Source organism: Gossypium raimondii, chromosome 8 (genome assembly GCF_025698545.1).
Source record: "Gossypium raimondii isolate GPD5lz chromosome 8, ASM2569854v1, whole genome shotgun sequence".
Taxonomy (NCBI): Eukaryota; Viridiplantae; Streptophyta; class Magnoliopsida; order Malvales; family Malvaceae; genus Gossypium; species Gossypium raimondii.
In genome coordinates this window covers 22,768,503-22,781,075 of record NC_068572.1, presented here as the reverse complement: position 1 = coordinate 22,781,075, position 12,573 = coordinate 22,768,503, and the positions used below count along the sequence as shown (strand labels likewise).

Here is a 12,573-nt window from a genome sequence, read left to right as displayed (position 1 = left end):
CTGAGCCCTAACTATAGAAACATACAGCGTATAAATCAGATAATAGACATTAAGTAGACCTTATTGTTGTTTACATCTAGCATGAGTACACCACACCCCCTATCATATACATTATTTATGCTCGAGCGACGCAAATCACCTCACGTTTAGTGGCAGTACTTAAATTTCACCTTCAACCATGAAAATCTTAAACTCGTAAATTTTTCACCACCGTCACCGGGTGAGTGTCCTAGTAAGTCATAGCAAAGGGTCGCAGGTTCAGACACTGTACTTACACTCGTGACCACACTACCATCAATTGGGAGCCCGGGTTGCTGTGCAACATCTTCCAAAGTGATGGTGCACTCCCCACAGGACAAACGAAATGTGTGGGTCTCCAAGCGCCATTGCTCAACCAAAGTCGATATCAAGTCGTACTTCAAATCAAACATGTGGATCATTGCAGCCGATCCGAATCCGGATGCCTTCAAGTATAGTATAAGACAGGGATTCAACAGATAACCTACACCATTGACACTGCCCCTCAGTATGCGGTACGGACCCTGACCATGTTAAATTACCGCAATAGTTAATATATCCAAATTAAATAAAAAATGATGTTGAACTTTATAAAGGGACACGTGAAGAATAAATAACAGTTTTAGTATCACATTATTAATAGTATCTGATGTGTTATCCATTTTTGTAATCAAAGATGTCATTTCGATATTTGCAGTTTCAAATAAAAATTTAATCTTCGCTGAACAAATAAAAATATACAAATAACGAAAATGAATTTTGTACCATTTGTTATTTTTGGAATAATTAACAATATTTTTAGAAACCATCTAATATTTTAATATAATGTAAGTCGCTCAAACATTCATTTAATTTTTTATCATTTTTGTTACGTAATGATATATACCAAAATAGGTCACCCTACCAAATTGTAACAAATGACCCATTTCGATACTTTTTTGTAATGTCGTCCATTTAATTTTTTTATATTATTTAAGTAAAATTGTTGTATCATATATCGTGTCTTGACCTATTTACCCCAATAATCCAAAAAACATAATAAAATACCAAAATGGGTCACCCTACCAATTTGTAACAAATGACCCATTTCGGTACTTAATCTGTACGGTTGCCCATTTTTGTATTTAATTATTTTTTATATTATTTAGGTAAAATTATTGTACCATACACCGTTTCTTGACCTATTTACCCCAATAATCTAAAAAATAATAATAAAATACCAAAATGGGTCACCTACCAATTTGTAACAAACGATCCATTTCAGTACTTAATTTGTAAGGTTACCCATTTCCGTATTTAATTATTTTTTTAATATTACCTAGGTAAAAATGTTGTACCATACACTGTTTCTTGACCTTTTTACCCCAATAATCCAAAAAACATAATAAATTACAAAAATGGAACACCCTACCAATTTGTAGCAAACGACCACTTCGAAATTTAATGTTTGTAGCAAACAATTCATTCCGGTAATTAATTTGTAAGCTGATCCGTTTTGGTATTATTTTTTCAGATCATTAAAGTAAAAATTTTGTACCCCACAGTTTCTTCTCTTCTGATGCAAACAAAGAAATAAATAATAACTATAAAGTAATAATGTTGAACAAATAAAAAAATGTATACTAACGTAACAACATATAACACAACTAATAAATCCAGACAGACAATAAGGATTACAAAACAATTAAATAATAACGTAATTACAAAAAATATATATAAATGTAATGTACCTTTAAATCTTAATCTATTGCGGTCGCCTTTCCTTCCAGAATCACAAAATAAATCAATATGTTAGAATAAAAAAATAAACAAAAAAATTAATATTTGCAAACAAATTATCAAAATTAAACTTTAACCCCTAAAATGGTTGCTGCCTGCCTCCTAATACCTTAAAACAGAAAATATAAACATTTATATTAGTTTTAGTTTTAACACATAATAAACCCTAAACCAAAACAAATAAATGATAAAAAAAAAATACCTTTCGAACCCCTTTGCTGCTGCTGCCTCCTCCAAACACCCCTCTTCTTTTCTCCTCTTCTCCTTTCTTTCTTTTTTTCTTTCACCCATGCCTTATATGGGGAAATTTTAAGCCTCAAAAAACGAGGCCCGAAATCAGGTTCCTGATCGGTGGTCGGGAAAAATTATTCCTCTGACTGTCCGATCAGTTCGACCAGCGGTGCCGCCTGCCGCGGCCCTCCACCAATGCCGCTTGACGAAAAGGCAACCATTCCTATTGGTGTCGCCTACAAAGCCACCTCCACCTATTAAAACATTAATTACCCCTAAACCTGTATAAAACCCACATTTAACCCATAAACGTCCAATATCGGTGCGGCCCTAGTATTATCCTCCGTCCGTTAAATATATATATAACACTTAATAACAGTCAAATGATTGGTGTCAGAGATAAGAGTGGTGCTGCCTATCCGCCACTCCCTCAACATAAATAATGGTATTCACATAATTTTTGTATTTTCTAATTATTTTTGTATTTTTTAGATAAAAAATCCCATTATTTTTATATTTTTTTATATATCGATGGCAATGCAAAGCAGTATCTTTTCCTACCATTTGCCGGCCATTTGGAAAACCTTGCATTTATTTAATCCCCCAATCAATTACAAACTTCCCTCTTCAAGCATAACAAATGCTAAAAACAACATACAAATAGGAAAGAAACAAAAATCAATTAATTAAATAATAATTAAAGGAGCAGCCACTCGATAAAAAATAGCTGAGCTCTTAAGGATGTATACTTATAATACAATGCATGTCAGTGTGTACTTGTACTGGATAAATATATGAAGAACATCATGATGTCGCCACTGAACGGCCATTACTACGTCCATGTCCAAGTCCAAGTCCAATTCCCAACCCCAACGGCACGCTCTCATTTTTTGGCTTGCTTGGCTTACTATGGTTACACTGGGAAGAATGAACGTGGCCACGACTGTGGCCGTGGCTGTGGCTGTGGCTGTGGCTGTGGCCATGGCCATGATGATGTGCATTGGCATCACTAGAATTCACATTTATAGCAATATGGCCATTTCTGTTTGCCGCAGTTTCCAAATCACCATTTTCCAAGTTCAAATCCCTCCCCATTTGTACCATCCCAATTCCTTCAAAATGTGCTGGTTCTTCACTAATTTGCACATCTTCATTGTAGCCATTGATCAGGAAATCTGAGCAGTTCTTACGGCATCCGTGATCATATGGGTTTCTAAATCGCCCAGTAGCACTCCTGAGGTAGCTATAGCGCATCACATTGGCCATTTCATTTGTTGTTATATTGCGGGCTATCTGTAGAAAGAAAAAGAAAGATCAGTATTCAACCAGAAAAACAGGTATTCTCTAGTTTTCAAAATCATTCATGTTCCATGAAAATGAGTTATATATACGTCTAGGAACCAAAACACAAGCACCGTTCCAGGTGCTACAAACAAAATAAATAATTATGCCCCAAAAGAGAAGCTTGTAGTGATGTGAGAACCATAAAAGCATGCATAAAAAGCTGTTCAACGCATGTGTATTGACAAAAGTCCGGATTAAGTCCCAAAAAATGGTGTGCCAAGAAAAATATCACATGAACAAAGCTATACCTTGATTGCAGTCGGTTGCTTGAGATTTTACATTGGGTAAAGGAGCCTTAATTGTAACTATCATTGCAGTGATAATATATGGAGAAAGTAAACCATTTTAAACAATATCACGCAAGTAATGCAAGCAAGGATGCATTCACTGAATCCATTATCACTAATAAACTCTCATAACATAGATCAAGATATATGATGAAGCAGCTGAACCTTGCATTTAAGATGTTCCGACCCAACCTGATCCTTTAGGGTCAGATCTTTTCTTTTCTTTTTTTTTTTTTTTTGAAATCAGGTTTGAGTCGGGTCGGGTTAATTATAAAAGATAGGTGGAGTCAGGTCAGGGTCGGGTTTGAGGTAAACCCGCCCCGAGATATTTGCAAAATTACCCCTGCATATATATAAAGTTAGGTTAAATCCCTAAGTTATTGCAGTCTCCAGTTTTGTTCAAGCAGTCTCATCTCCTAATCCTGTTCTAGCTTTAATGTTCTTGATAAAAACTCAAATTATGAGAAACTAAAATACATATATTATATATGTTTGCAAGCAAGCAACTAGTGTTGGCAAAATCTGCCGCAATATCAACTCAAAAATTTATGGTAAACTAATATACGTATACTTTTAATATATAAGAGGGTCAACTGGGATTTTGAATTTGGAATGAAATTTTATGAAGCAAGCTGATTGGGATTTGCTTTCGAAATGGTGTTTGCTTAATTGAGACAAGCTCTAATATCAACTAAATGCTTTGAAGATAAACTGAAATAAAACTCGGGGCAGACTGGGTTGGGTTTTCTATAAAATTTCGGGGTGGGCTACTTTTTTTAGGTCGGGGTCACGGCGAGCAAAAATCCAACCTGCCCTGCCCCCTTGCCATTACTACATGTTCACCAGCCCTAATCTAGTTTAGTACGGCAAATTTACCCCCAAAACTCAACGGTGCATAACTAACCAAGAGAGTAAGTGTACTACTGAAGCACACAATTTTCTGTTATCACCTGGGACTCGGGTCAGAACCATAAAAGGTAACTCCAAAAAGAACCGAATACAACTAAATGTCACAAAATCTTAAATCATACCTGAGAAGCCTGTACAACAGTTAAAGCTGCCACACCAAAGAAGAGGAAAAAATCCACAATCAAAAATGTTATAGCACCAATGTGATGAGTAAAAGCATGGTTAATCCATGGAAAAAATGGAGATGGAGCCAGTGGATCTGTCACGATTCCTGTAAATCACAAGAAAGCATTTGTAGGACTTTCAGGGTGGAAAAAAATTGCTAACTATGGAATGTAGTTTGAACTTGGAACTGATTAAACCACATACTTGTAATAGCTACCGCACCAGTACTCAACATCGCTGAAACTTCTAAAACAAGGAAAAGGAAAAAATCCCATTTGTTTCTCTGCATCACAAGATTCGTAATTGGTTAATCGACAGATACCATGCCTACTCAATCAAATAATTCAAATTTTTTCTTTCCACAAAGGAAATTGGCCATTTAATATAATAACCAACAAGCAATGGCACATAGCCACACTTGTCTATAAGTCCCTGTACTCTTCATAAATTTGAAATTTAGCCCCTGTACTTCTAGTTCTAGGAAACTTAGTCCTCTACTTTTCAGATTAACACTACTAAAATTATTTTGTTAAATTCAAATTCATTACATCATTTTCTTAGTTACATTGCTACCAAGTATTTTTTATTTTATTTCAAAAGTCATACCAATTAATTTAACAGAGCTAACAATTTGACTTGAATTTTAAAATCTAAAAAGTAGAGAGATTAAATTCTTGGAAATAGAAGTACAAGGACTAAATTATAAATTTGGGAAGAGTACAGGGACCTATGGCATATTTTAACCTTGTCTATATTTTCAAAAGCAAAGTCATGTACAAGAGCACTGAAGTCCTTTAAGTTGATTGTATAATTGAAGAACAAGCTGATGAAACATAAAAATGATGAGGGGAAAAAATGTGTCTGACTCATCAGTAACAAAGCACCTTGCCAATACAATTTGATACCCAAGGGCAGTGATGGTCAAATTGTTCAACACAACGATCACAAGTGGAGCAGTGTTTTGCACGAAGGGGCCTGACAATCTGATGTTACAAATTAAAATGGCAAAACAGTCAGAATAAACAAATAATAAAATGAGTCACATACAGGCAATATCAGCTAGATTAGGTGAGCACCTTGCATGTTGCACAAAGCTGAGACCAATTGCCTGCTAGCAAAATAGGATTATTTATTTCAATCTTCAATAAGCGTTCCTGGCAGAAGATAAAGGATAGATATGCTGTATGGTGAGAAACTACATCAATCATTTAAAAGGTAAGATTCATACGGTGATAGAAAGGAACAAAATACATACGACCGACAACAGCAAAATTTCAGGAAGACTAAAGATTGACAAATCAAACAAAAACCAGTTAGGCTTTATACGGAAAAACAACGCACACTGTCTTTCATATTTTGAGGATCAAGGGCATTCATCTTGATATAACCTGGGTCCTTGCTGCAAAGAAATTTAAGAAGGAAATAAATAAGTACTCTTCAAGAAATCTAATTACTGGCAAATACATGCAAGAGAAGTAGAGATCCTGCTTAGAGCACAACTAGGCATGATATACACTCAGCCTGCTTCTCATATAGTGGAATACCCAAATTAAACTGGAAACACAAAAAATGAATGATAAAATGTACTTCAATTTTGATAATGTATTATCTTACAGATCATAGACACTGTCATTGTAAATGTTTGAGAACATGTCAATAGGATCTTTCTGAAGAATAAAATAATAACTCACTACCACTGTAAACCATCCCTTTCCAATCTCTTCAAAAGAAGATTCCCCACCTTCTAACATAAATAAACATGAGGAAACATCAACGATCTATTTGCTAGATAGTTGAAACCATCGCATGAAAAAACAATCAAAAGGTATCAAATATCATATTTCTGTCCTTAAATTGTTTCTGCAAACTGGAAAGGGAACTAATCAAATGTTACAGAAAATCCCCTTATTACATCTCCAGCCCTACAATGATTCCAAAAACAATTTTTGACAGCTGCAATACTCTGAAATTTTCCCAAAGGGGAAAAATGAGGCAAACAAACTAATAAACACACAGCTAGGCAGTGTCCAAAACAAATGAAATCAGTGCCACCGACAAAAAACTTTCAGAACAATAATAAGAATAATAATAAATCCACGTCAAAGACTGTACCTGCTACACCTATAAAACATAACCAAACCGGCAGATGCTAGGAAAACACCCATCCATGCCAGAAGGCCAAAACCAGCTGTCAACTTTGGCAGATTTGATGCTGCAACGTATGTCAAAAGCCACAAATAAATTGGTAATAAAGAGACAAGTATAGGTACTTCTTGATGATATGGCACAATTAACTTTCAAGAAGAGATCAAGAGACACACCCGTTATGACAGATTGAGTATAGGTCACCAGCATTACCAAGATAATAAACAAAAGAACTGGGGCAAGGCTTAATTTAGAAAGGCGTCCAAGACGGCTGTTCCCATCACATCTCTTTTCAAGCAACCTTCTAGCATTTCCCTGCAGAAACGGGTGTATAAGAAATATAAATAGGTGGGGATATAACTCAGCTGAGTTTTTAATTACAATATTACAGCATCTTAACAATTAAAAGAGAATAAAGCTAGGAGACAAAATGCCACTTATGAAATTTTTTACAGCTTCTTAGCAGACTCTAACAAGACAAGCAAAAATCTATTATACTGCTATCCTAAATATTTCTCATGGTAACGTCACAAATCCAGAAAACCTGCTAAGCCTATACAAGGAAATATTTGGGATATCCGACAACAAAAAGCCAGTTATTTGAAAGCCCCCTGGTTCAAAAACCTGAATGCAGCCTAAGCATAGAGAAAAGTAGCTTGATTTCCAAATACATAAAGCTTTAACTATTTCAACATGTATTCAAGAAATTAAAAATACATTTTTAACCTTTTATGTAATGTTTGAATTCAAGTACTTTTTAATTGTATTCTTATCAGTCGTTAACAATCTTAACGTAGGGCAGAAGAGGAAGCAAGAAACATCTGTCATTTAGCCCAAGGCATTCAGTTATAATTAGCAACAAAGGGCTTGAATTGCGTAAGATTAAAGACAAAAACAAATATATATATTAAACTGTTACCATAAGAACAATCATTAACCAAGCTAGATGCTATGGAACCTACAAGGAAAAAAGCAACTTGTCTGTGATTTTTTTCAGAAGCAAGCTGTGCAGGTGTAAGGCCAGAATTATCAGTGATCATCAAGTCCTCCTTCTTGCCAGCTTGTACTAAGACAGTGCAAGCTTCTAGATTACCCTTAATAGCTGCCCAATGGAGAGGAGTGCAACCTAATTAAAAGATGAAGCATGGTTAGTCAAGCAAAATTATGCATGCAATTAAATATTTCACAGGTACATATTGTCTATACTAGATTAACAGATGAAATTACATAGAAATGGCACTTTAAATCTAAGAATAAGAAAATTACCCTCTTTGTCCTGACGCCCTCTATCAGCATCGAGAAATAAAAGAAGACGTATGCAATCGGCAAAACCTTTATAAGCGGCCCTAGTATTATACATATTGCAAGGAAGTTAGAATAAATATAACAGATCTGATTCTTGTAAACTGCATTTGCAATCAAGCAATTTGTACGAAAGAAATGAACAAAATAGTTACAATATTTAAGCAGTGCAAAGAAATAAATATAACAGATCTGACTTCACATTATGCAGACATATCTTGGACCATTCAAGTGAATAAAGAGTAAGGTAAATGAACTTCCTCTTACCAGTGCAAAGGACTACTCCCACTATAATCTGGAATGTCAGGGTCAGCATTCCATTTTGAAACAATATGGTACAGGAAAGCAGTCTGACCATACTGGGTGGCAACATGTGTTACCTGCATCAAATTACATTAAATAAACGTGAATCCATCTGGAGGTTGGAATGAGAGCAATAAGTACATGTATTACATTATCATCCCACAAACAAATTGTAAACAGAAAAAATGAAAGCATAAGTTTGTGCATCAACTTAAGAAGCATAAGCCCACACTTGCATTATAAACTTCAAGACCAAGAAAAAAAAACACAACCACGAGAAAAGGGAAAAGAAAGTGTATCACCAACAGCAGTGAAGAACAGCTGCATAAATTAGAATATGATAGAGACGATACTAAAAGGAGAAAAATTAGAGAGGAAATATAAGGGGGATTTAATAGGTTAGCAAGCCAGAGTAAACAAGAATGCATATCACTTCAACATTTTTTGAGGTCCTAAACTAGGAGAGAAAGGGAACAAATATCATCTGCAGCAACAGTCTTGACTAAAATGCATAGCAAAAATATATCTTCTTTAAGCCTCAAAAGATCAATATGATGTAATGAAAACCATATACTGCTGAGTTCTACTGCTCCTAAAACATATATAAATGATGCTTATGCTGGTATAAAACCAACTTCAAGCAGAGAAGAATGTCTAAACAGCCAGCACTGTTTAGACATTTATTTACATCACTGATCACATTCCCAAATCCATTTGACAAGAACCATATAATTTCACCTGGTAGCCATAGATGTCAGCAGCATGCACCCGAGCACCCTCTTGGAGTAAAATATCAGCAACTTGTATCGCACCTCGGACTGCACTCCAATGCAAGGCTGTCTGCCCATTGTGATCTGCCGCATGTATATCTCCACCATGCTAGCAAATAAAGAAAACCCAAAAACCAGTCACTTCAACCGAATTTAATCTAATGAAAACTTCAATACCAACATGACACAGCTCAAAAGCATGGATTCCCAAAAACCATTTCAGTAAACCCATTAAAAGCCTGATCAAGCAAACTTTTTAAAGATAAGGAATCCATAAACCAGATACCAAATAAACCCAGTTGAATAATAAATACAATCAACTCCAAACTCTGACAATAAAAGGCAATTCAGAAAATCCATCAAAACAACCATAAAAAGAAGGATAAAAGACCTCGATGATGTACTGAGCAGCAGCTGTTCTATTATTCAAAGCAGCCCATTGGAGGGCATAGTAACCAAGGCCATCAGGCTCGGAAAGAGAGCGACCCTCGTACTCAACCAACCTTTGGAGCTTCTCCAAATCCCCATAAGCAGCAACCGTGTAGACATCATTCCTCAAGCTCTCATCATCAACGAAACCACCAACAACCCCATTGTTCCCTCCCCCATAATATCCATTTCCATTCCCCACAACGCCATCCGATTGCTTCAAGGGTTGAACGTCTTCAACAACCTCGATCTCCGACGACATCTCTCCAAAAAAACCCAACAACCAAAACAGTCCTAAGAAGGAAAAATCGAAATCTCCTTTTCAATTATCTCCGGTTGACTTTGTTTCTGAATAATTTTTTTTAGTTTTCTCTTAAATTGGAAAAAAAATGAAAAATAGTGGGGCCGGTTAGGGTTTTTCGAGGAAAGAAGGAGAAGGGGAAGGGGGGGAGGAATGTGGTTGCGCTTTGGCGTCCTTTCCGTTTTGACTAAAGAGGCCGAAACCAATCGAAAGCCAAAGCGATTATCCGTAGGAATGAAAGTCAATTTCAGAGACAAGGGAAGGAAGATCCATTGCCGATTGTTTCTCTCTTTTCTTTCTAATGTTTGCTCATTGACCCCGTCAACTTTACCTATTTACATCATTCAACATGTTCCTTTCCTTTTGTCAACTTGTATTTATTTCTTATTTTACTCATTTTTCATCAACGCAACTTTGTATTTCTTATTTATATTTATACTCCTTAGTGTTATAAAAATATTTTTACAGAAAAACCCACCATCCAAATCATCTAGGAGACGGGCTTTGGAAAGTTTTATTACAAGAAGAAGGGATTTATTATAAATAAATAAAACCTTCTACAACGTCAATAACAAAATTCATCTCATAATATTTTAGTTATTCAACTTTTTTAAATCAAATTTTTTTTCAGAAGTGGGTCAATTTTGGTATTGTCTGCTAGTCACACCTTCTATTTTAATTTTTCTTAATCTCAGTCCACATTATCATGATTTTTCTCCACACTTTCGTGGATTTTTATCTTGTCCATTCAACCCTTTTCTGAAAGCAATTGCAGTTTTAGTTTTAATTTTAGTTTTAGTTTTAGTTTTAGTTTTAGTTTTTAGTTTTCAATCTCTAGTTATTTCTAGTGTATATATGAGATTTGACAAGGTAAGGGTACCACCCAATAGATCTATTGGAAACTATTCTCAAATGGCCTTATCATGATAGAGTATAGTGATAGTGTTTGTAAAATTAGAATCTGAGATGATGATGAAGAGGATAGACTATCTCAGACTTGGCCTTTTGTGCATCACTGATGCGGTGGGTCCCTTGGGACTCTTAGCAGTAGTTTCTTGGTTGATCCGAGTTCACTGTTAGGTTGGTTTGACCTTCACAAAATTTGCCTACTATGTTCATCCAACCTTGACAAGAATTGCCTACTATGTTTGTTTCTTATTTGTACAAATTTGAAGATGTTTTCCAAATGAGATGCCTACAAGTTTACTAATTTTTTGAGGCATTGAGTATTAAACCAACTTTTTGTTGAGTTTCATAATTTTTAATCGACTAGCTTATTAGAGTAATCCTAAATATATAAAGGAGTTGCAAATGTAAGTGCAAGAACTATAGAAAAAGGGACATGTTCAAGAATCCCTTAGTCCTTGCATGGTTTCGATAATTTTAGTGCCTAAAGTTGGTAGTTTTAGAATGTATGTTGATTGTAGAGCTATTAATAGTCTTACCATTAAATATAAGCATCAAATTCCTAGACTTGACGATATGCTTGATGAATCACATGGTGCATCCATATTAATTAAAATTTATCTCAAAAGGAGTTATCATCAAATTCTAATGAAAGGTGATGATAAATAGAACAAGGACTTTAAAACCAAATATAGACTTCATGAGTGGTTGGTAATGACTTTTAGTTTAACTGATGCACCTAGTGTTTTCATGAAAGTGATGAATCACATTTTGAGACAATATTTAGGTAAATTCGTTGTTGTTTACTTTCATGAAATTTTAATCTATATTGCATAATTAATGACCATGTTAAGAATGTTAGATTAGTTTTGAAATTTTTTTGTTAGGAACATTTTTATTCTTACATTGAGAAGCATACTTTTTCATAGACAAGTTGATCATTCTAGGATTTATAGTTAGTGCAAAAGGGATTGAATTTGATAAAGAAAAGGTGAGAATCATTTAAGAATGGTCTACTCCTAAATCAAATTTTGACTATAGACTTGCTAGTTTGTATAAACATTTTGTGAAATATTTCTCCACACTCGTTGCCCTACTAATCAAAATCATCAAAAAGAATATGGGATTTAAGTAGGACAACACGCAAGAGAAGGCCTTTCAAAATTTGAAAGATAAGTATTGTGGTGCACCTATTCTTAAACTTCCAGATTTTAATAACACTTTTAAGGTAAAATGCAATGCTTCAATGTTGGTGTTGGAGCCATTTTAATACAAGAGAGAATGCCAATTACTCCACCTATGACAAATAGATTTCTGCCTTAGTAAGATCTTTAAATGTGTGGTAACACAACTTGTTGTTAGAATCCGATTACGAGTCTGAAAAATAAAATTAAAGTAAACAAACATTCATCAAATCATAGTGCAAAGGAAGAATAAAACATACATTCAATTGAATTCTTCCAATGATCAGTTTGAACATTTTTATTACCCTAAAACACAAAAATCAATAGAAGAAATAATACTTTGAATAGGGTAGTTGCATCCTTTGTAACAACCCTCACCCGTCGCAACGTATAGTATGATTGAGAGGTGCTACCAGAGTACTTTGCAAACCTTAGTCAAAAATTTCTTTTATTATAGATTTTATTTAAAAAATTCCCAAATTCAAAAAATTTTGAAATCA

General features: G+C 34.8%; 1 protein-coding gene across 1 annotated transcript; it reads right to left on the bottom strand.

The window, feature by feature from the left end:
- Window positions 1–2,689: 2,689 nt before the first annotated feature.
- On the bottom strand, window positions 2,690–10,325 carry LOC105791048 (protein S-acyltransferase 24). Its single transcript, XM_012618925.2, has 13 exons — window positions 9,645–10,325; window positions 9,222–9,362; window positions 8,448–8,560; window positions 8,145–8,224; window positions 7,841–8,004; window positions 7,055–7,193; window positions 6,846–6,945; window positions 6,075–6,132; window positions 5,810–5,887; window positions 5,618–5,716; window positions 4,938–5,016; window positions 4,691–4,839; window positions 2,690–3,321 (listed from the first exon to the last, which is right to left on the bottom strand). Exons 1-13 carry the CDS (start codon window positions 9,942–9,944, stop codon window positions 2,833–2,835), a joined length of 1,989 nt encoding a protein of 662 aa, XP_012474379.1. The 5' UTR covers window positions 9,945–10,325; the 3' UTR covers window positions 2,690–2,832.
- Window positions 10,326–12,573: the final 2,248 nt, after the last annotated feature.